The following is a 23,603-nucleotide window of genomic DNA, read 5'->3' on the forward strand; positions in this document are numbered from 1 at the left end:
GCCTTGCTCTGTTGCCCAGGCTGGAGTGCAGTGGTGTGATCTTGGCTTACTGCAACCTCTGCCTCCCAGGTTCAAGTGATTTTCCCGCCTCAGCCTCTCAAGTAGCTGGGATTACAGGCACGCACCGCCATGCCCAACTAATTTTTTATTTTAGTAGAGATGGGGTTTCACCATGTTGGCTATGCTGGTCTCAAACTCCTGACTTCAGGTGATCTGCCCGCCTCGGCCTCCCAAAGTGCTGGGATGACAGGCATGAGCCACTTCGCCTGGCCTATGTCTTCCTTCTAAAACATCATAACCACCATACCATTATCACATCTAAAGTGATTATTCCTTAGTGCCATTTAATAATATCCAGCTTATGTTCAAAGTTCTGATTGTTTCATAATTTTCTTTTTTTTTTTTTTAGGTTGATTTGTTCACATAAAGGATTCTTAGTTCATCTGCCCATTAAAAGCCACTATTTGTTGTAGAAACCAGCTCATTTAACCTTTAGATTATCACTTCCCCCAGACGTCCTTTAACTTGTTCTCCATCTTGAATGTCCTGCTAATTGGTAGTTAAATCAGATTTCAAATTTTATTTTAGGTGGGCACAAGACTACATCATAGATGGTACTCTGTATTTCATTTTGGGTTATATCAGGAAACATTTGATGTCTAGTTGTCTATTTGATTTTTTAATAAAAGCTATACTGAGGTATACTTTATGAAAAAACCAGTTTTAAGTTTATAATTTGAGGTTTGACAAATGGGTACAGTTGTAATAACCACCACGATCAAGATAATACTCAGTTACCCAGAAAATTCCCTCTTCTTTCTTGGTCATCCCCCTTCCAAGTTGATCTATTTTCTATCACTATAGTTTTGTCTTTTCTAGATTTTCATTATAAATAGAATCCTATAGTAGTAAGTAGTAAGATCATTGTAATATAAAGGCGATAATTTTTGGCCAGGAGCTGCAGGTCTAATTCCTTCCATTTTTATATGACAGGGACTTGCCATGAGGTGTTGAAGCCTTGTTTCACTGAGTTGGAGAGACTGGACCTAAATGGCGCAGCATGACTTTGCTCCAGCCTGGCTTAATTTCCCTACTCCACCATCATCAACAAAGGTACTCTTTCTGCATCTTTCTTTCTGTCTGCTTCTCTTGCATTCATTTTTTACACAAATGTAATTAAGTCATGGAGGAGTAATAATATCTTTGCAGAGAAGTACATTTGTGGCCGGGTGCGGTGGCTCACCCCTGTAATCTCAGCACTTTGGGAGGCCGAGGTGGGTGGATCACCTGAGGTCAGGAGTTCAAGACCAGCCTGACCAACATGGAGAAACCCTGTCTCTACTAAAGATACAAAATTAGTCAGGCGTGGTGGCGCATGCCTGTAATCCCAGCTATTCAAGAGGCTGAGGTGGGAGAATCACTTGAATCCGGGAGGCAGAGGTTGCGGTGAGCCGAGGTTGCGGTGAGCTGAGGTTGCGGTGAGCCAAGGTCGCGCCATTGCACTCCAGCCTGGGCAACAAGAGCGAAACTGTCTCAAAACAAAACAAAAACAAAAACCCAAAACATTTATATTACCATCTAAGTTATTTAATTTGTTGGCTCTATTAAATTTTTTTTTTTTTTTTTTGAGATGGAGCTTTGCTCTGTCACCTAGGCTGGATTGCAGTGGCATGATCTTGGCTTACTATAGCCTACACCTCCTGGGTTCCGGTGATTCTTCTGCCTCATCCTCCTCAGTATTTGGGATTACAGGTGTGGGTACCATGCCTGACTAATTTTTGTATTTTTATTAATAGTAGAGGTAAGGTTTTGCCATGTTGGCTAGGCTGGTCTCTTAATGCCTGACGTTAAGTGATCTGCCTGCTTCAGTCTCCCAGAGTGCTGGGATTACAGGCATGCGCCACCGTGCCCAGCCTGTTCTGTTAGTTAACAAGTCAGTTTTTATTATACCATCAGCGTATACTAAGCCATTTATTTCAAAGTTGTCTTTTGTAGTAATCAGTTTCACAGATTTTAATTCTTACCAGTCATATACTTTGAACAGAGCATCTTACCTTTTTCTATACTGTTTTTTTACTCTTATATGGATTGACTTGTTAATGATATTCACCATACATGATGTACTTCAGTTCACAAAGTGCTTTGCTGAACATTATCTAATTTGTTCATAATTCCATGAATGTGGTGATGTAGAATTATTCTTAGTCCCTGCTGTACTCATTTTAAATATTGATCTCTTTTATGAGGGAAAGTAAAATGATTGAGGTGCAGAGTAAAGGGTTTGTGCACAGTCACTTTGGGATGAGGGTGATTTATCTGAGTTTTCTGTGTCTTTCCCCATCTTTCTGTAAAGCTGTTTGCCTCATTTGATATCAAACCCATCTGTTAGGCTCCATTAATTCCCAGCTGACTGCTCTACTGTTTTCATTAATGCCTGAGGGGCCTAAATTTGATCCATGCTCTGATCCAGTTTAGTTATGATAAGTGTAGTTTTGAGGCCCAGTCTCCTGAGGTTGGTTCTGACCCTAGTAGGGCTCTCCATACGTATCTGTTTCTCAGGTTCATTCAGAACTAGCTGGCCTGTGATTCAGCTTATTGCTCTTCATGGAGAGGAGCTACTTATTTTCTTACTACCAGTATCTCCAGTGGTTCTGGGCTGTTAGTGTTTGAATAAAGTTAGTTCCTTTGAGAGACTGCTTCTTACCCTTGGCAAAATCTTTGAGTCATTACTCCATGCGCTAGGTGGAGCAATAGCCTGAATCTTCTGTAAGTTTTTCCAGTGTGAAACTACTTATTGCTTATTCAGCTTATTGCTTTTCATGGAGAGGAGCCTCTTATTTTCTTACTACCAGTATCTCCATTGTTTCTGAGAGGGCTGTTAGTGTTTGAATAAAGTTAGTTCCTTTGAGAGACTGCTTCTTACCCTTGGCAAAATCTTTGAGTCATTACTCCACGGGCTAGGTGGAGCAATAGCCTGAATCTTCTAAGTTTTCCCAGTGTGAAACTACTGCCCTATTAGATAGCTGGAGCAAGAGCAATTAGGGCCTCAGTGTTCTTGGGCTGATGAACCTGGGGTAGAGCCTTCATTCCGTGAGTGGGGGTTGGGTGGAATAAAGGAGCTTCAGAGTTCTTGACTGTAGTAGTTATCAGAAATTTAACTTCTTCAATTGGAATTGGAGAGGGTGAGAAATGTTGACAGTCTGCCTCTCCCAGTAAGGTGTATCCCCCTTGTTTAGGAGTTGAGAGGGGGGAAGAAACCTGTCTTCTTGATTACAGCTGCCCAGATTGGATGTGGGGAGGGTGGTTGGTTGTAGCTCAAGTGCTACAGACTCTTGCAATTGAGGTTTAGTCTGAACAAGTACAACTGGGGAAAACGATTAAAAAACAAAACACCGTGGCCGGGTATGGTGGCTCACACCTGTAATCCCAGCACTTTGGGAGGCACAGGTGGGCAGATCACTTGAGGTCAAGAATTCGAGACCAGCCTAGCCAACATGGCCCAAACCCCGTCTCTACTAAAAATACAAAAATTAGCCAGGTGCGGTGGCATGAGAATCACTTGAACCCGGGAGGTAGAGGTTGCAGGGAGCCGAGATCGTGCCCCTGCAGTCCAGCCTGGGTGAAGGAGTGAGACTGTCTCAAAAACAAAACAAAACAAAAAACACTAAAAGTCTGAAAATTATTCTAAGGGCACATAGCAAGTGAAGAAACATTTATGTAAGAAAATCTGTAAACTTCGTGTTTCTGTACCATTCTTCTGATAACCTGCTTTACTTTCTCCTTATAAACATTTTTTCAAAGCCTTTTCATATATCTGGAACGCTTTTTTTTCCACATAAATAAGACTTGAATGGCTCACTGACTAAAATTTCAGGAATAATGTGAATTTTGCAATATCGTTATATATTAGGACTCACTAAGGAATGTTGATTTAACTTACATAAATAAAAATAGAATAGTTTTTTACAGGTACATTTACAGACATTCAAGGAGATTGCAAATTATTAAAATTGTCTATTTTTAGAATGTGCTAAGAATAAATTTTTGAAGCAGATGCTAGAAATGGGCTTTTTTTATAGATTATATGCCACTAGTGATTTCTTTAATAGTCTGCAAAGAGGAAAATAGCGCCATATTCTGATAAAAAGTCATAATACAATTTTTTGGGTCAAGTTATTTTGTTAGGGGAGCTTTTTGATGGGCCTTCCCTCCAGCACGATCTAGTATGTAAACATAAAACAACTACTGCCTGGGTGTGGTGGCTCACGCCTATAATCGCAGCACTTTGGGAGGCCGAGGCGGGTGGATCACCTGAGGTCGGGAGTTTGAGACCAGCTTGACCAACATGGAGAAACCCCATCTCTACTAAAAATACAAAATTAGCCCGGTGTGGTGGCGCATACCTTAATCCCAGCTACTTGGGAGGCTGAGGCTGGAGAATCGCTTGAACTGGGAGGGTGGAGGTTGTGGTGAGCCGAGATCGTGCCATTGCACTCCAGCCTGGGCAAGAAGAGTGAAACACTGTCTCGAAACAAACAAAAAACACACACAAAAAACAACTACAAGTGGTCAAAGATCTACCTGTAACTGTCTAGATATTTGCCTCTAAATAATGAGACAACGCAAATGCAAAGAGCCAGTATAATTAAGAATATAACCATTTTCAGAAAAAGCACATTGATTTTCTTGGGCCAGACGTGGTAGCTCACACCTATAATCCCAGCACCATGGGAGGCTGAGGCTGGAGAATCTCTTGAGGCCGGAGAGTCTCTTGAGGCCAGGAGTTTGAGAGCAGCCTGGGCAACATGGTGAAACCCTGCCTCTCTACAAAAGTAAATTAAATAAATGAAAAATTTCACAGATTAAGAGTTTATTTAAAAATATCTCATAAATACTAGTTAATTTTACTTGTGAATTTTTTTATAGTAATTTATACTTTTGGTTCAGGCAAGCTGTGTTCATTTTGATGGAAAGTAATTCCTATAGGTGTTTTGGCTTTTCTAGACTATAAGACCTGTGTAAAAGAAAAAAAAACAAAAAATCCCACTTTTTTCCCTCTACTCTCAACACAGAACACTTCTGTAACCACATAATTTGGATTCTCCCCCTCAAAGCAGTTCTCCAGCAGACACTACCTGGGTATCCTATAATTCATTTCAGTTCTGACACTGTCTGCTTGGATTAGGGTCAGATCCCACAGGTTGAATGTTCAGTCCCACAAGACTGCCTTCACTTCAGAGGCCAATAGCCAGTCCCAGTCACCAGTACTCCTCACTGGTTACAAGCCAGGATTTCTGCAACCACCCCCATCAGGTCTGAACATTGGCTGGGATGGCTCAAAGAATTCAGGGAAACACATTTGCTGATTTTATTATAAAGGATACAGGTGAACAGATTGATAATGGTGAGGTATTAGGTGAGGGGAGGTGTGTGGTGTGTGGAGCTTCCGTGCCCTGTCTGGGTGTACTACCCTTCCAGCACTTTCATGTGTTCAGCAGTTGGTCTATGGGTGGGGCTGAAAGTTCGTACCCTCTAATCACTTGATTTTTCCTGTTACTGGCCCTATGCTGAGACTCTTGGGGGCCCCAGTCGAAGTGACCATTAACATAAACTTGAGTTGTCACAGGGACTTGATAACTTGATTTCACCTCAAGTGATCCGCCTGCCTCTACCTCCCAGTGTGCTGGGATAACAGGCGTGAGCCACCACGCTCGACCTGGAATCAATTTTATAATTTGGAATTTTGTTCTCCCATAAGGACTTACCAGGTCCTAATAAATTTTGGCCATATGTGCTGAAAAAGATACACTGAAGTTATAAAATTCTCCTATAGAATATAATTTTAGGGTTTGAAGATGGATCTTAGTGATCATCTAAACCTTATACAGATTTTGGAAGGTTAACTGAATTGTTTTCACATAGCTGATTAGTGTGAGCCTAGATTAGAACCCAGGATGCATCTGCTATACTGTGACCTTTCCATAGGACTCATTTTGGAATTCTGTAAAATGAGTACAAATTCATAGACTGTAAAAAAGGGACTTGAGGCTGGGCATGGTGACTCAACGCCTGTAATCCCAGCACTTTAGGAGGCCAAGGCTGGTGGACCACCTGCGGTCAGGAGTTCGAGACCAGCCTGGCCAACATGGTGAAACCCTGTCTCTACTAAGAATACAAAAATTAGCCGGGTGTGGTGGCACATGCCTGTAGTCCCAGCTACTCGGGAGGCTGAGGCAGGAGAATCGCTTGAACCCGGGAGGCAGAGGTTGCAGTGAGCCCAGATCCCACCACTGAACTCCAGCCTGGGTGACAGAGCGAGACTCTGTCTCAAAAAAAAAAACCAAACCAAAAAACCACACACACACACACACACACAAAAATAATTAAAAATTAAAAAAAAAAAAAAAAAAAGGTACTTGAAATTGTTGGGGAATGGAGACCTCTATTGATTAAGCCACTGAAATCAGTTCTTGTTACTGACTGCCACCTTCTCATTCGTGTGTGGGTCCCTGGAATTCCCCCCAACCGAGCTGCTCTTATTTGTCTTTTAAGTCAGCATTTTCCCCAGTCCTCCCTGGATGCATATGGGTTTCCTGCTTTCCTCTTTGTTTCCTTTTCCTCTTTTGTCATTTCTCTGAAATAAATGTGAGACTTCTTGTAATTTTTAAGCGATTTCATAGCTAACATAAAGCACAGTAATAAAAATTAGCATCTGGGCTGGGTGCGGTGGCTCATGCCTGTCATCCCAGCACTTTGGGAGGCCGAAGCAGGGGGATCACCTGAGGTTGGGAGTTCGAGACCAGCTGGACCAACATGGAAAAACCCTGTCTCTACTAAAAATACAAAATTAGCTGGGCTTGGTGGCGTGTGCCTATAATCCTAGCTACTCTGGAGGCTGAGGCAGGAGAATCGCTTGAACCCAGGAGGCAGAGGTTGTAGTGAGCTGAGATCGTGCCATTGCACTTCAGCCTGGGCAACAAGAGCGAGACCCTGTCTCAAAAAAAAAAATCTGGAAAGATACACAAAACATTAAAAAAAGCTTGTAAGTACTTCTTGTCTTCATTTAAATGTTAACTTGAAGTTAAGATTGGTAATTTAAAAAATTAAAAAAAATAAAGACAGGGTTTCACTATCTTGCCCAGGCTGGTCTTGAACTACTGAGCTCAGGAGATGCTTCTGCCTCGGCCTCACAAAGTGTAATTACATATGTGAGCCATTGAGCCTGGTTGATAATTGTTAACGTGCATTGAAATTCTTAATGCTTTTTGGACCTGACTTGATTAATTTGTATAGGCCCTCATAATGATGATGATTTTACTCTTAGAATTTGGAACGCCAGTTGTAAATTCTGAATTCTTCTAATTAAAAATTAGCTTTAGAAAATAGTTGACAATTTAAACTTTTTTTTTTTTTTTTGAGATGGTGTCTCGCTCTGTCGCCCAAGCTGGAATGCAGTGGTGTGATCTCTGCTCACTGCAACCTCTGCCTCCCAGGTTCAAACAATTCTCCTGCCTCAGCTTCCTAAGTAGTTGGGATTACAGGTTCCTGCCATCACACCCAGCTGATTTTTGTATTTTTAGTAGAGATGGGGTTTCATCATATTGTCCAGGCTGGTCTCAAACTCCTGACATCAGGTGATCAACCTGACTCGGCCTCCCAAAGTGCTGGGATTACAGGCACGAGCCACTGCACCCCACCCAATTTAAACTCTTAACTAGCAGTATTTGAGATTTGTTTTTTTGCCCAAAGTGGTTTTAACAAACACGATACTTTCTAGTGATACTTTTATTATACCTTTTCTGTCTTATTCTTTCTCAGAATCATTTATGAATTCTATTTGTAATTAACCTCTTGTTTTCTGCCATAGACTTTTGTTTACCCACATTATTTCTCTTTTTAATATTGTTCTGAGTAATTGGAACAGACATTAATTAGTATTGCATTCTCTAAATTAAATGGCAGTATTTATTTTTTGTTTGAAAAGATGACATAAAGATTTGAATTAAGGGTAAAAATGTTTCCAGAACTGTATGGCAGTAGTTTTGAGATGTGTAGAACTTTAGCCCCATCATGTGGTAAAAATTTAAACTGCATGTGGCTGAGTATAAATCTCTTATTTAGGGCAGTGACTTTTAAACTGTTGATTGTGACCTGTAGTGAGAAGGATATTTTACACAGTCTTTTCATTTTCATGTAGATATAACAAACAAATTTCATATACCTATGGTGCACTAATGTTTTCTTTTGTGATTTTCTGGTTTTTTTTTTTATTCCATTAAAAAATGCCAATTGTGACTGATCTTATCATTTATTAATAGGTCCTGACCAGCAGTTTGAAAGTATTACTGAAAGAATATTGAACAGATATTGAAAAATTTAGATAACTAGCAAATTCCGTTTGTTATGTTAGGAAGGATGACAAAATAATCCCTGTAAACAGGATGCTGTATCTTCATAATTTTTTGATGAAAGATTTTGGGGGCGTGGTGTTAAAAGGGTAGATGAATGGTATGAAATAGAAAGTTGGAGATTTTTTTTCTCTTTAAACAAAATAAAAAGTGTTGTGGTGGAACTTTACTATGATGAATACATTTTCATATTTTTATTCAATAATCTGTAGTTTTCTCTATAGTGTATAATAGTAGCATTTTTTGATTCTTTTATGGCAGTGTTAAAAAGATTAGTATTACTGTACCAAAACTTTGCTTTGACAATGTAAGCAATGTCAGCTTGTGATGAAAATGTAGGCTATTTATACTTTTAGGCTAAAAGGATCAGAAAATTCAGTCAAACTGCTAGTCGAGTTCATTGAAACTTTTAGTTTGATTTTTGCTCTTTTGAAGGTACATAGCCAGATTTCATTGAAACTTCTATGGAGAAGGTTTACTGTGTAGATTTTTTGGTTTATTGTTTATTTAGGTATTCTGGGCTTTAGAGAAAATTTTAAATGAAACTTTTTTTTTCAATTTTAGTTTTGTTTTCTTGTTTTTTTTTGTTTGTTTGTTTGTAAGATACAGGGTCTCACTATGTTACCCAGGCTGGTCTTGAAATCAGTGCTGGGATTATAGGCTTGAGACACTGTACCTGGCCTTAAAACTATTTTTAAAAACAGTCCATAAAGAAAGGTAGTGTAAGAGGGAATGGATGGAGATGGTCTCTGCCTTACTTGTTGTAATAAAACACTTTATATAAAGGTAACAAAAATCTTAAGATGGTAGACACTCTTATCTCCCCCTGCCCCACCATTTACAGATGAGGGAACTCAGGTTGAGAGATTAATTTGCTGAGACATACTAGAGCTGGAATAGGAAGCCATATGTATCAGACTTCAAAAATTCATCAGTTTAATAACTTTCTTTTCTTGATTATTAGGATAGTAGACTAGGTTTCAGAAGTGAAATGCTAAGATACTTTTATGCATACACCAGAGTATATTTTTATCGCAGTTTGGAGAAACAGATGAAATAACTGTTTTTTTTCCCTTTTTTTCCAAGGATACCATCTCTAGTATCTTTCTTTTTTTTTTTTTTTTTTTTTTTTTTTAGACGGAGTCTCACTGTGTTGCCCAGGCTGGAGTGCAGTGGCGCCATCTGGGCTCACTCCAAGCTCCGCCTCCCAGGTTCACGCCATTCTCCTGCCTCAGCCTTCCGAGTAGCTGGGACTACAGGCGCCCGCCACCACGCCTGGCTAATTTTTTGTATTTTTAGTAGAGACGGGGTTTCACTGTGTTAGCCAGGATGGTCTCGATCTCCTGACCTTGTGATCCGCCCACCTCGACCTCCCAAAGTGCTGGGATTACAGGCGTGAGCCACCGCGCTCGGCCCATCTCTAGAGTCTTTCTATAGTCAGTCATAGGAAATTTGTCTCTTTTTAGTGGCTGTATAAACTTTTGTTGAGTGGATCTACGTGGATTATGTAATTAATTACCTATTAATGGACTAGACTGTAGAAATATCTGAGCATTTCTTGAGTATAATGGTAAGGTAAATTTCTAGCAGTAGAATTGCTGAATCAGAAGGTTTGTACATTTTGGTAGATAATGCCTAACTGCTCTCCAAAATGTTTGCATCTACTTATAATCCCATTACAGTTTTATGGGGAGGGGGGCCGCTTTTCAGTCTCGGTGACACTGGATGTTTTCATTTTTACGTTTTTGTGAAATTAGATGACAAGATGATATTTCGTTTTGATTTGCATCACTTGATGATGGAGCATATTTTTGTGTTAGAAATTTTTTCTCATAATTGCTTATGTAGTCTATTTCTTAGTGATTTATAGCTCCTTTCATACTGGGTTATGTTTGACTATATTTTTTATTTAAAATTTTTTTCATATGGTGCCCCAGAACTGAGCAGATGCCATTTATATTGCAAATGTTTTTCTGCAGCTTGTTTGATATTTAAAAAATTTCCTTAAGTTTTTTTTCCCCCTTAGAGACAGGGTCTCACTGTGTTACCCAGGCTGGTCTTGAACTCCTGGCCTCGGCTTCCCAAGTAGCCGGGACTACACGCGTGTGCCACCACGCCCAGCTAATTTTTTGTATTTTTAGTAGAGACAGGTTTCACTGTATTAGGATGGTCTTGATCTCCTGACCCTGTGATCCTCCCACCTCAGCCTCCCGAAGTGCTGGCATTACAGGTATGAGCCCCCGTGCCCGGCCTCTGTAACTATTTTCTTTATACTCTTGCCAGAAGTTTCTCAGATTAGCTCCAATTCTTGGTGCTATCAGTGGTACCTTACCATGGTTGAAACTTGATTTCAAGAATACCTTGCAGGATCAATATTCAATATAATCAGTGGACATTCCATGCTCTCTACCATCCACAGACATCTGGTACTGTGAAGTACTAGAAGAGCCTCCTCAAAATTCAGCTCAAAACAAGTTAAAACTCTACTTCCTTACCTCCTCGCACCTCCGTAAGGCTGTTTGGTCAATGAATGCAGCATAACTAAAGAAATCTCTTCATAGTCACTTCTGGGTGTAATTGGTGTAAAAGAAATGAGAAATTGTGAGAATGTAGACATTTTAATTATGTATATATATATTTAAAAATTATATATATATGTATTTATTTTGTTTATTTATGTATTTTTGAGACGGAGTCTTGCTCTTTCGCCCAGGCTGGAGTGCAGTGGCGCTATCTCGGCTCACTGCAAGCTCTGCCTCCCGGGTTCATGCCGTTCTCCTGCCTCAGCCTCCTGAGTAGCTGGGACTACAGGCGCCCACCACCGCGCCTGGCTAATTTTTTGTATTTTTAGTAGAGATGGGGTTTCACCATGTTAGCCAGGATGGTCTCGATCTCCTGACCTCAAGATCTGTCCGCCTTGGTCTACCAAAGGGCTGGGATTACAGGCATGAGCCACCGCGCCCGGCCTTAAATTATATTTTTAATTAAAATTTTTTCTAGAGACAGGGTCTCAGACTACGGCCCAGGCTGGAGTACAGTGGTGTGATCATAGCTTGGTGCAACCTGGAACTCCTGGGCACAAGTGATCCTTTTTTTGTTGTTGTTGAGACGAAGTCTCTCTGTGTCTCCCAGGCTGGAGTGCAGTGGCACAATCTCAGCTCACTGCAACCTTTGCCTCCCAGGTTCAAGCATTTCTCCTTTTCCATCCTTCGGAGTAGCTGGGACTACAGGCAGATGCCACCACGCCCAGCTAATTTTTGTATTTTTAGTAGAGATCGGGTTTCACCATATTGGTCAGGCTGGTCTCGAACTCCTGACATCAGGCAATCCACCTGCCTCAGCCTCCGAGAGTGCTGGGATTACAGACGTGAGCCACTGTGCCTGTCCTCAAATGATCTTCTCTAGTCAGCCTTCCAAGTAGCTGGGACTACAGGTGTGCCTCCACCATGCCCAGCTAATTTTTTTGTAGAGATGGGGTCTTGCTATGTTGCCAAGGCTAGTCTTGAACTCCTGGCCTCCCAAAGCACTGGGATTATAGGCGTGAGCCACTGTACCCAGTTTGTAGTTTTAAAATTCAGGATTGTGACCTGACCATCCCTGGACATGATGTTGCTTTCCTCTAAGAGTAATTAAAGTCCAGGCCATAACCCCAGGGTGATAGCTTGGCCAAAATGGAATCTAAGTAATTCTAACTTATTAGATTCTCTTGGGTTGACATCCTAGATCATGAAGACAATGACCATTTGCTTGAGTGAACTGCTCACCTACTCTCCCCCTACAGTATCCATTGAGAACCAAGGTAGGGGACACAACGGATCACTGCAAATTACATAAAAATGCCCCCATCTCATTCACATCTTACCCCCCCAGATGAAAAGTCTAGGTTCAAGTAGGAGATTTTCTTATTTTCTTAAGTGAAGTCACAGCTCTTGTACTTTAAAGACTGACATATAGCCAGCACAGTAAAATATGAGTGAGAAATACAATAAGACTAAAAAGGAAGATAGAAAACTGGTATTATTTGGCCGGGCACGGTAACTCACGCCTGTAATCCCAGCACTTTGGGAGGCCGAGGTGGGCGAATCATGAGGTCAGGAGATCGAGACCATCCTGGCTAACATGGTGAAACCCCGTCTCTACTAAAAATACAAAATATTAGCCAGGCATGGTGGCGGGCGCCTGTAGTCCCAGTTACTCGGGAGGCTGAGGCAGGAGAATGGCATGAACCCAGGAAGCAGAGCTTGTAGTGAGCCGAGATCGTGCCACTGCACTCCACCCTGGGAGTCAGCGAGACTCCTTCTCAAAAAAAAAAAAAAACAAAAAACAAAAAACAAAAAAAAACTGGTATTATTTGTGAACAGTTAACTGTCCATATTAAAAAACACTCCGACAGATTCTACAAAGTAAGAATTAAGATTGCTAGACACAAGACTAACCAATTTCATGGCTGTGGAGGGAGGGCAGACCACCCCAACGCTTGAGAAACACATTACCCCAGGAGGTACAGAAAGGTGAACAATTAATGCCCTCTCTGTACCGTTGAAGCAGCATCACTGCCTGAGTCAAACAGCAACTGGAGGAGATGACACTGACACACTGCTAGATTTGTCACCTCTGTCCACAGGCTTTGAACTTCGGAAAAATTGATGTGGACATGGGCAGTCAGCTATCCTGCTACTCCTGATGCCATCAATGGCAGCTCCTAAATCTGCATTTGAACACTCAGATCCATGCAACCTTGTTACATTATGATTAATAACAATCCGTATGCTTATCCAGATACCTGAAAGTTACTACATGTGTAGCAACTGAGGCTCCAGTTACTTTGAGACACTGTTCATGTTTCTGAATTAAGCTATTAACAGTAATCCAAATCAAGTTTAATAACAGATCTTGGAGTGACCTGTGTCCCTTGGGGTGGTTGGTTTTTATTTGAGAGAATGAGATATAGGAGATCTCTCTATTGACAATGAGGGGTAACTTTTGGCCCATTTGTTGCCCCTGTAATTGTTAATGAATGACACCAACAGTCAGGTCGGTTTAAATTCCTGTTAATGAACTGTAATGGATAATCATGGCCTTAGACCATATCCTGGCAAAATTACTTATTGGTGGTCCCCAACCTCCACCAGCGTTCCTCCTTCCAGGGTTTATTCAGTTGGCTGGGTCCTGACCTCACTTGAGATGTTGATAATAGACTTAAATGCTGTATAAGACCAATTAAATGAATTTGGTTCTAGTCTCTGTCAGGAAAATTAATATGAGTTCCTGACAGTGGAATAATAATGGGAAAATTCAAATTCAGCCAAGAGTGTATAGGGCTGATGGGTAGATCATTGAGAGAGGCAATTCATCTTGGGCTCTGAGCATTTTTGCTGGTTTTTTTTTTTTTTTTTTTTTTTGAGATTGAGTCTTGCTCTGTCACTCAGGCCGGAGTGCAGTGGCACGATCTCAGCTCACTGCAGCCTCCGCCTCCCGGGTTCAGGCAATTCTCATACTTCGGTTTCCCAAGTCACTGGGATTACAGGTGTGCACCACCACGCCTGGCTAATTTTTGTTTTTTTTTTTTTTTTTTGAGACAGAGTTTCGCTCAGTTGCCCAGGCTAGAGTGCAGTGGTGTGATCTCTGCTCACTGCAAGCTCTGCCTCCTGGGTTCATGCCATTCTCCTGCCTCAGTCTCCCGAGTAGCTGGGACTGCAGGTGCCCGCCACCGCGCCCAGCTAATTTTTTGTATTTTTAGTAGAGACGAGGTTTCACCGTGTTAGCCAGGATGATCTCAATCTCCTGACCTCGTGATCCTCCCTTCTCGGCCTCCCAAAGTGCTAGGATTACAGGTGTGAGCCACCGTGCCTGGCCTGTATTCTTTTGAAATTATTTTTTAACTTTTGGAGATGGAGTCTCACTCTGTTGCTCAAGGCCGGAGTGCAGTGATGCAACCTCGGCTCACCGCAACCTCCACCTCCCAGGTTCAAACCTCCACCTCCCAGGTTCAAGCAGTTCTCCTACCTCAGCCTCCCGAATAGCTGAGATTACAGGCACCCACCACCATACCCGGCTAATTTTTGTACTTTTAGTGAATTTAGTGTATTTAGTGAGCTGTTTGACCATTTTGGCCAGGCTGGTCTTGAACTCCTGACCTCAGGTAATCTGCCCACCTCACCCTCCCAGAGTACTGGGATTATAGGCGTGAGCCACCACACCTGGCCTAATTTTTGTATTTTTTGTAGAGATGGAGTTTCACTATATTGACCAGGCTAGTCTCAAGCTCCTGACCTCAAGTGATCCACCTGCCTCGGCCTCCCAAATTGCTGGGATTATGGTCATGAGCCACTGCATCCAGCCCCCTGCACGTTCTTGCTTGTATGCCAAGAATGCAAAATCTTGACTACACTTTTCATGGGCCATTTCTTGGTTGTTTGCAGTAAGCAACATTGAGGGACAAAGACCAAGCTCTTTATAAATGTGGTTGATTTGCCAAACTCAGTGCAAGGGCAGCATCCACCTGGGCCCCTCCCTGTCAAGCCCCAAAGGTCTTAGGGGGCTATACAGAACCAGTGCCAACATCATGCTTATGCTGCTTGCTGTGCCATGAGTAATAAAGTCTCAATAATTTGTCTCATGTCTTTTGCCAGCATCCATGAAACAGTATCCAGGCTAGCTTGTTAGCTTGCACAGATAATAAAATCCCAGACTGTTGAAAGACTCTGACATATAGACAGCATAGTAAAATATGAGTAAGAAATACAGGTAACAGGACTAAAGGGCAAGATAGAAAACTGGTATTATTTATGAACAGTAACTGTCCATATAAAAAAATCCCAACAGACATGCTACAAGTAAGAATTAAGGTTACCAGAAATAAAGTTGCTAGATAAAAGACTAATACAAGATAGTGCAACAAAGACTTAAGGCTTTAAAAAATATTTAAAATAGTAACAAGCACTTACTCTGTTTAGTTACTTCTTTATATGTTTAAATACTTGATTAAAACCACCTATATAGTCTTTTTAGAATATCAAAGCTAGCTGGGCATGGTGGCTTACGCCTGTAATCTCAGCACTTTGAGAGCCCAAGGCGGGCAGATCACAAGGTCAGGAGTTCGAGACCAGCCTGGCCAATATGGTGAAACCCCATCTCTACTGAAAATACAAAAATTAGCCAGATGTGGTGGTGGGCACCTGTAGTCCCAGCTACTTGGGAGGCTGAGGCAGTAGAATCACTTGAACCTGGGAGGCGGAGGTTGCAGTGAGCTGAGATTGCACCATTGCACTCCAGCCTGGGTGACAGAGCGAGACTTCATCTCAAAAAAAAAAAAAAAAAAGTCTATATCTGTATCTGTATCTCAAAGCTGGGCGCAGTGGTGCATGCCTATAGTCCTGGCTACTCAGGAGGCTGAGGCAGGAGCATCACTTGAGGCCAGGAGTTCGAGTCTGGTTTGGGCAACATAGATCTGTCTCTAAGGGGGAAAAAGATCCCCTCCGTTATTTTACTCAGATTTCAGCGGGGGAAATTTTTTTAAGGAAATTTAAAAAAATAAGCTTAGAAAAATATTTGCAGTATAAATGGCATCTGCTCAGTTCTGGGGCATAATATAAAAAAAATTTTAAAATACTATAAGGTGCTAGAATAAATCTATTGAAATACATGCAAGACTGAAAAAACTAACCGTAAAGACTTAAAAGATGACAAATATAAGTACAGATATACATGTGCATTTCTCTCCCTACTGAGAGAAGTAAGTAAGCATATATGTATGTGTATGTTTTCTAACCCAGTAATGAATAATTGTCTGGGCTGGGTGCAGTGGCTCACGCCTATAATCCCAGCACTTTGGGAGGCCAAGGCAGGTGGATCACTTGAAGTCAGGAGTTGAAGACCAGCCTGGCCAATAATGATCAAACCCCGTTTCTACTAAAAATATAAAAACTAACCAGGCGTGGTGGTGGGTGCCTGTAATCCCAGCTGGCACGGGGCTGAGGCAGGAGAATCGCTGGAACCCAGGAGGTGAAGGTTGCAGTGAGCTAAGATCGTGCCACTGCACCCCAGCCTGGGCGACAGAACGAGACTCCATCTCAAAAAAAAAAAAAAAAGAGTTGTCTGTCTTCTCAACCCTTAACTGTCATTATATATTGGCCAATGGGCAAGAGGTGCCAACTTTGTTCTAATCTTGCATTTTGATTACAAGAGAACCTGGCTATGTTTTCATGTGATTTGTGGCTCTTCTATATTTTGAGAACTGGCTTTTTACTCATGTTTTCCCCATTGGGTTGTCCTTATTTGTATTGATTTATAGAGCTCTGTTTTCCTTTCCTTTCCCCTTTCCTTTTCCTTTTTCCTTTTTCTTTCCCTTTCCTTTTCTTTTTTTGACGGAGTCTTACTCTGTCTCGTCCAGGCTGGAGTACAGTTGTGTCATCTCGGCACACTGCAACTGCAACCTCTGCCTCCCGGGTTCTAACAATTCTCCTGTCTCAGCCTCCCGAGTAGCTGGAACTACAGGCATGTGCCACCACACACGGCTAATTTTGTATTTTTTGTAGAGATGGAGTTTCACTGTGTTGGCCAGGCTGGTCTGGTCTCGAACTCCTGACCTCAGGTGATCTGCCCACCTCGGTACCCCAAAGTGCTGGAATTACAGGCGTGAGCCACCATGCCTGGCCTTTTTCAAACATTTTTTGATCATTTTCATGCATTTTCGTTTTAGATTACTGAGACCACTTGTTAAAATTCTCCCTTCCCGTCCCATTGCGTCGCATCCCGTCCCGTCCCTTCTCACGTGCAATGGCGTGATCTCGGTTCACTGCAACCTCCGCCTCCTGGGTTCAAGCGATTCTCTTCCCTCAGCCTCCCAAGTAGCTGAGATTACAGGCATGTGCCACCATGCCTGGCTAATTTTTTTGTATTTTTAGTAGAGACGGGGTTTCTCCATGTTGGTCAGCTGGTCTCGAACTCCCAACCTCAGGTGATCCGCTTGCCTTGGCCTCCGAAAGTGCTGGGATTACAGGTGTAAGCCACCGCGCCTGGCCTATAATTAAATTCTTTTAAAAAACTGTTGGAAGTTTTGATTGTGGTTTTATCAGATTAGTAGAGTAATATTTGGGGCTAGTGACTTTTATACATTGTTAGAACTTTTCTGTGTTTCTAACTTTTTGGAATACTTACTGTACATTCTTTTATTTTGATAGCTTTTTAAAAACACTTGGTATGGGGAAGAAGAATATGGAAGTAAATTTAAGGGTCTTAGAACTGAAGATTCATTTGACAATTTTTCTCTGATGTAGAAGGAAACTGAGCTGTAGTGAAAACTTATATCAAGTAGTGTATGATACAGACTTAACATTTTGTTATACGAGAAACATCATATTTTAACTTGTTTTCCATACAGTGGCATTTTACCTTTTATATTTTTTGGAAAAAAAGATGTCGAACTCTTAAGAACATGTGCTTGTTTCCATTAGACAGAAGAAAATGGACCATTGGTGAATCCATTATACATAGTTACCCAATTATCAAATATCTTGAAAATAACTGCAATATGTTTTTCTTAACCATTTAAAATTTTTGGAAATAAGTGAAGTTGGAGTATTACTAGTTTTTAAAGTTATATTTAGGTTTCATAAATACCTGTATTTTTATAATTTGTTTCAGTCGTCATTGAATTTTGAGAAGCATTCTGAAAACTTCGCATGGACAGAGAATCGTTATGATGTGAATCGTCGACGACACAACTCTTCAGATGGCTTTGATTCTGCTATTGGACGTCCTAACGGAGGTAAAATTTGCTAAGGAATGATGTTTATGGCTAATTTTCTTTATGATTTTTAAAGAATGTTTTGATGTGATTCAATCTTTAAGCCTCTCTTCTTGGATTTATATTACTTTGCTATTATCAAATAAAGGTAACTTTGGAAGGAAAGAAAAAAATGGATGGCGTACACATGGAAGAAATGGTACAGAAAACATAAATCATCGAGGTGGATACCATGGTGGAAGTTCCCGTTCTCGTAGCAGTATTTTCCATTCAGGAAAAAGCCAAGGACTGCATGAAAACAACATACCCGACAATGAAACCGGGAGGAAAGAAGACAAGAGAGAGCGCAAACAGTTTGAAGCTGAGGATTTTGTAAGTTTTTTATGACTTTTATACAAATGAAGTTTCTGTAAGTGCTATTTTAAGTGATTCTCGTGCCTCAGCCTCCCCAGTAGCTGTGATTACAGGCACCCACCACCAGCCTGGCTAATTTTTATATTTTTGTAGAGACAGGGTTTCACCAGATTGGCCAGGCTGGTCTTGAACTCTTGACCTCAGGTGATCTGCCTGCCTCAGCCTCCCAAAGTGCTGGGATTACAGCCACTGTGCCACTATGCACTGAGCCACTGTACACTGAGCCACTGCACCTGGCCAAAATACTGTATTTCTTAAATTACAGAAAAATTGACTTAGTGTACAGTCATATTTATCTAGTTCTTGTGATTCATTCTTGATAATTTAAAAGCTAGATAGAATTTGCACTCTTATCTTTTTATATATTCATTGTCAATTCTTATTCAGTATATATGAGTGAGTCTGAGTCAGCTGGTGTTCTTGGCACATGCAATACATACTGGATTGAGATAGGCAAAGCCCTTACTCTTACCAAGTTTCTGTTCTCTAAGCAAGTAATATTTTGTAGTGAATTTAGACGGGAAGTGACATTTAATTTGGAACATACTTGATAAGCAGCGAGCTTTTGTTAAGACCGAAAGGAAGAGAGAGATAGCTCATGCCAAGATGTGATCATCCTTGGTCTATCTTATTTTTTTCATGTTTGTGTGTATCAGGGTGGGGGGTGGTGGTAGAATTGAGACAGGGTCTCACTCTTTTGCCTAGGCTGGAGTGCAGTTGCCCAGTCATAGCTCACTGCATCTTCAAACTTCTGGGCTCAGGCAGTCCTCTTTTGTCTCAGCCTCTTGAGTAGCTCCTCTAGGACTACAGATTCACATCACTACACCCAACTCACTATGTTAACCTGGTTGGTCTTGAACTTCTGGCCTCAAGTAGTCCTAGTCCTCTGATCTCGGCCTCCCAAAGGGCTGGGATTATAGGTGTAAAAAGTAAAGTAGAGGTTCTTCTTCAAAGAGACTTTCTTCCTCGTCTAATTAAGAATCATTAGTAACTCTTCTTAGAAGCAATATTTATTCAAACACTTGTGCTGACATTCTTAATTTTCTGCTAGCTGTAATAAAGAAATCAATGTACTTTATGTTCTTATTCTTAGCTCCTACAATTAAGCCTAAATATTTGCCTTGGCATGCTTATACTAGTCCAAGCAGGCATTAAGTCATAGCCTGTTCTTCCTTATTTGGAGGTGTTTTTACCTTTCTCAGCATTCCACAAGTTACTTCCTCCTTCCTTTGTTCTCCTCTGCCTTTGCCTCTTTTAAAAAGTTTAAAAACTTTTAAAAAGTTCTAAGTTGCTAGCCAATCAGAACGAATACAGAATGTGAAGTCCTGTTCCAGCCAGTAGAAACTGGACACAGCAGTAAAGTAGATGCGTCAAGTTATAAATGACCCTGTCTCCTTTGTTCGGTGTACTCTCATGGCAAAACTGCTGGCGAGTGTGTCCTTTCTGCAGAAAGTAAAAATGGCCTTGCCGAGGAAATTAAATTTATGTTCAAGTGCTATTTATTTACGGCACCAAAGAACAAGCATTTCTAACATAGGCATGAGTCATCATACCCAGCCAATCTTGTTATGTTTAAGGGGTAAAAGGCTAGTATGGGTAAAGAGTAGTTTAGTATTAGACAAGGTTAGAGAGAGAGGAAAGGATTTAAATTGAATGGAATTTTTGCAGGTCATCAAAGTATAGAATTTTGGTTTAATTACAAGGTTAATGTGAAGCTGGTTTAGAGAGGAGTCATGTAATGCAATGTTAGTTTTTACAGTTCTTAGGTCTTGAACGAATTATAGCAAAAGAGAATAGTTCAGGAGAAAATGATGGCTTGAACTGGGTAGTTGAGATAAATGAAAATAAATAGTTTTTGGATATGATTTGGAAGTATTTTGGATGGAAGGTTTCAGTAAGAGGAAAAATTTGATAGATTGGATTTAGGGCGGGGAGTGGTGAGGGAAATAGAAAAATAAAAGATTACTCTTAGGTCCTGTTACCAAGTGACTTTGTAGTTACTCTGTATTCTCATGTTAGTGATCTGTTTTTTCCACTTAATAATCATAACATTGAAATTTTACAGTATAGTTGACCTTTGAATAACACAGGTTAGTGGTACTGATCCCCCCTTGAAGTCAAATTTGCTTATAACTTTTGGCTCCCCCAAAAACTTAACTACTAGTAGCCTACTGCTGACCAAACTCTTGATGATAATATAAACAGGTAACACATATTTTGTATATGTATTGTATACGGTATTCTTACAGGTAAGCTAGAGAAAAAACTGTTACTAAAGTCATAAGGAAGAGGAAATATATTTACTATTGATTAAGTGGAAGTGGGTCATCATAAAGGTCTTGATTCTTGTCTTCATGTTGAGTTGGCTGAAGAGGAAGAGAAGGGGTTGGTCTTGCTGTCTCAGGTGGCACAGATGGAAGAAAATCTAGATATAAGTGGATTTGCATAGTTCAAACCTGTGTTGTTCAAGGATCAACTATATAAACAAACTCTGAGAATGGTAATAGTACTCTCATAGTGTTGTGAGGTTTAAATTAATAATACAATTAAATTACTCAAAACTGTGTGTGACACATAGTAAGCACTCAAAAACTAATTGCTGTTATTATTTTCATATCCCACCCCCATTCTCAAGATGTGGTTGTCATTGGCTATTATCCTAGACTTGGCAGAGTGTAATTTCTAATAGTATACTTTAAAGATGCTATGCACATGTAACCACCGCCAAAATCTTAATTCTGTTTAGTTTGTATTTCTGAAGGAATCATGGTGGTATGCATGTATATTTGCTTTACAGTAATCTCAGTACAGTGTTAGTAATCATTTTTTAGGTGATTAAAATATTTATATTAAAATTCATTTTATTTAATATATATTATGTACCTCCTTTAAAAGAGGCAGTTTGTGTGCTAGGAAAAATACCTGATAGAATACTGGAAATTTAGGATTTTGGAGGATAAATGCATCTACCAAGATTAGCTTTAGAGCACTCATTCAATGCTCATCTTGCTTTTGTTTTTAATAATCCTGAATATCACTTGTTGAAATACAGATTTGGACTTGGCTTTGATAGTGCATGTGTTAACTAGTGATGACAACTTCTAAAAATACAAAAAATTAGCTGGGCGCAGTGGCGGGCGCCTGTAATCCCAGCTACTCGTAGAGGCTGAGGCGGGAGAATGGTGTGAACCCGGGAGGCGGAGCTTGCAGTGAGCCGAGATTACGCCACTGCACTCCAGCCTGGGCGACAGAGTGAGACTCCGTCTCAAAAAAAAAAAAAAAAAAGAATTGGGGCTAGGTTCAGTGGCTCAAGCCTGTTTTCCCAGCACCTTGGGAGGCTGAAGTGGGAGGTTCAAGTGAAGCCATGAATTTGAGACCAGCCTGAGCAACATAGCAAGACCCATTATCTACAAAGTTTTTATAAAAAATTAAAATTATTGGGGCCAGTCTAATCACTTGAGCCCTTAAAAGCAGAGAAGTTTCTCTAGCTAAAGTCAGACGTGCAGCAGAAAAGGAAATCCAAGAGCTTTCAAATGTGAGATGGATTTGATGTGCATCACTGGCTCTGAGATACTGTTGCCCAGATACAAAGCTAAAAAGAGGACTCTCAAAGCTAGTAGAAGTTCCCAGGTGACAGCCAGCAAGGAAGTGGAGACCTCAGTCCTACAGTTACAGGAAACTGGATTGTGCCCACAATTTGAGTGAATCTCCCTATAACCCATGCTGTCAACACAGATTATAGCTTGGTGAAACCTGAAGCAGAGAAACCAGTCAAGCCACCCCAGACTTCTGACCTACAGAGCTATGAGACAATAAACATGTGTTGCTATAATGCAAAAAAAAAAAAAAAAATTAAAATTATTATTAGTCCAGGTGTGATGTCTCACTCCTGTAATGCCAGCACTTTGGGAGGCAGAGGCAGGTGGATCACTTGAGGCCAGGAGTTGGAGATCATCTGGCCAACATGGTGAAACTCCGTCTCTGCTAAAAATACAAAAATTAGCTGGGCGTGGTGCTGCTCACCTGTAATCCCAGCTACTTGGGAGGCTGAGACAGGAGAATCACTTGAACACTGGAGGCGGAGGTTCCAGTGAGCTGAGATCGTACCACTTCACTCCACCTGGGTGATAGAGCAAGACTGCATCTCAAAAAAAAAAAAAAAAAAAAAAGAAGTTGGTCTGATTTTCCTCTTCTCTGATCTTGATCTTATGCTAAGGAGGGATTATTTCTTAGACTGATGCAGAGACCTCCATTCTCTTGAGTTTTTCTTTCATTTTTTTGTTTTAAATGAAAGCGAGTTTATTAAGAAAATAAAGGAATAAAGAATGGCTACTCCATAGGCAGAGTAGCCTGTTTTTTAACCCTGACTTTTTTCTTAGTTGCGGATAAGGAAACTTAAACACACTCTTGTTTTCTCTGACCAGCAATTAGTATAGATAGTAACTATTTTAATGGTTAGCAGAGTAAGCTGAGAGTAAGTAAGGTTTATGAGTAATTCATCTTTAATACAGGCTGAATGCCCTTTATCTGAAATGCTTGGGACCAGAAGTGTTTTGGATTTTGGAATTTTTTCAGATTTTACATTTAGTATTTCAGCATCCTGTTTCTGAAAATCCAAAATCCAAGTACTTCAGTGAGTAGGCAGAGTGTTACACTGGCACTCAAAAAGTTTCAGATTTTGTAGCTTTTCAGATTAGGGTCATTTAACCTGTAGCTAAGAGTTGGTCATATTTGATTTATCAGTTACAACATGTATGATTCTGAGATTGCTTTGAAAGGATTTATTTTTAAAATGTGAAATGTTTATTCCACCTTTCTTCCAGCCGTCTTTAAATCCTGAATATGAGAGAGAACCAAATCACAATAAATCTTTAGCTGCAGGTGTGTGGGGTAAGTAATTTTTTATCTATATTTGAGGGGCACAAAATATTGATATTTATAGGTTTCACTTTTTGTGTTTTTTAAAATAGAGAGCAGGATAGAATAAAACTTTCTTTTTAAAATATTTGTATTTGATGTGCTTAGCTACAAAA

The 23,603-nt window shown here is 40.6% G+C and overlaps 1 protein-coding gene across 10 annotated transcripts in view; it reads left to right on the top strand.

Moving 5' to 3' along the window:
- GPBP1 (GC-rich promoter binding protein 1) overlaps positions 1-23,603 on the top strand; it is a 91,010-nt gene that overhangs the window by 40,200 nt on the left and 27,207 nt on the right. For 9 of the 10 annotated variants that reach the window (XM_032145530.2, XM_032145532.2, XM_032145533.2 and 6 more), the window contains 4 exons: positions 994-1,113; positions 18,054-18,177; positions 18,305-18,528; positions 23,394-23,460. In XM_032145530.2, the coding sequence (XP_032001421.1) occupies positions 1,051-1,113; positions 18,054-18,177; positions 18,305-18,528; positions 23,394-23,460 (478 nt within the window). In that variant the 5' untranslated portion in view covers positions 994-1,050. The remainder of the gene's footprint in view (positions 1-993; positions 1,114-18,053; positions 18,178-18,304; positions 18,529-23,393; positions 23,461-23,603) is intronic. The other variant, XM_032754085.2, reaches the window with a different exon arrangement.

The sequence above is a fragment of the Hylobates moloch genome, unplaced genomic scaffold, assembly GCF_009828535.3.
Source record: "Hylobates moloch isolate HMO894 unplaced genomic scaffold, HMol_V3 SCAFFOLD_23, whole genome shotgun sequence".
In the NCBI taxonomy this organism is placed as follows: Eukaryota; Metazoa; Chordata; class Mammalia; order Primates; family Hylobatidae; genus Hylobates; species Hylobates moloch.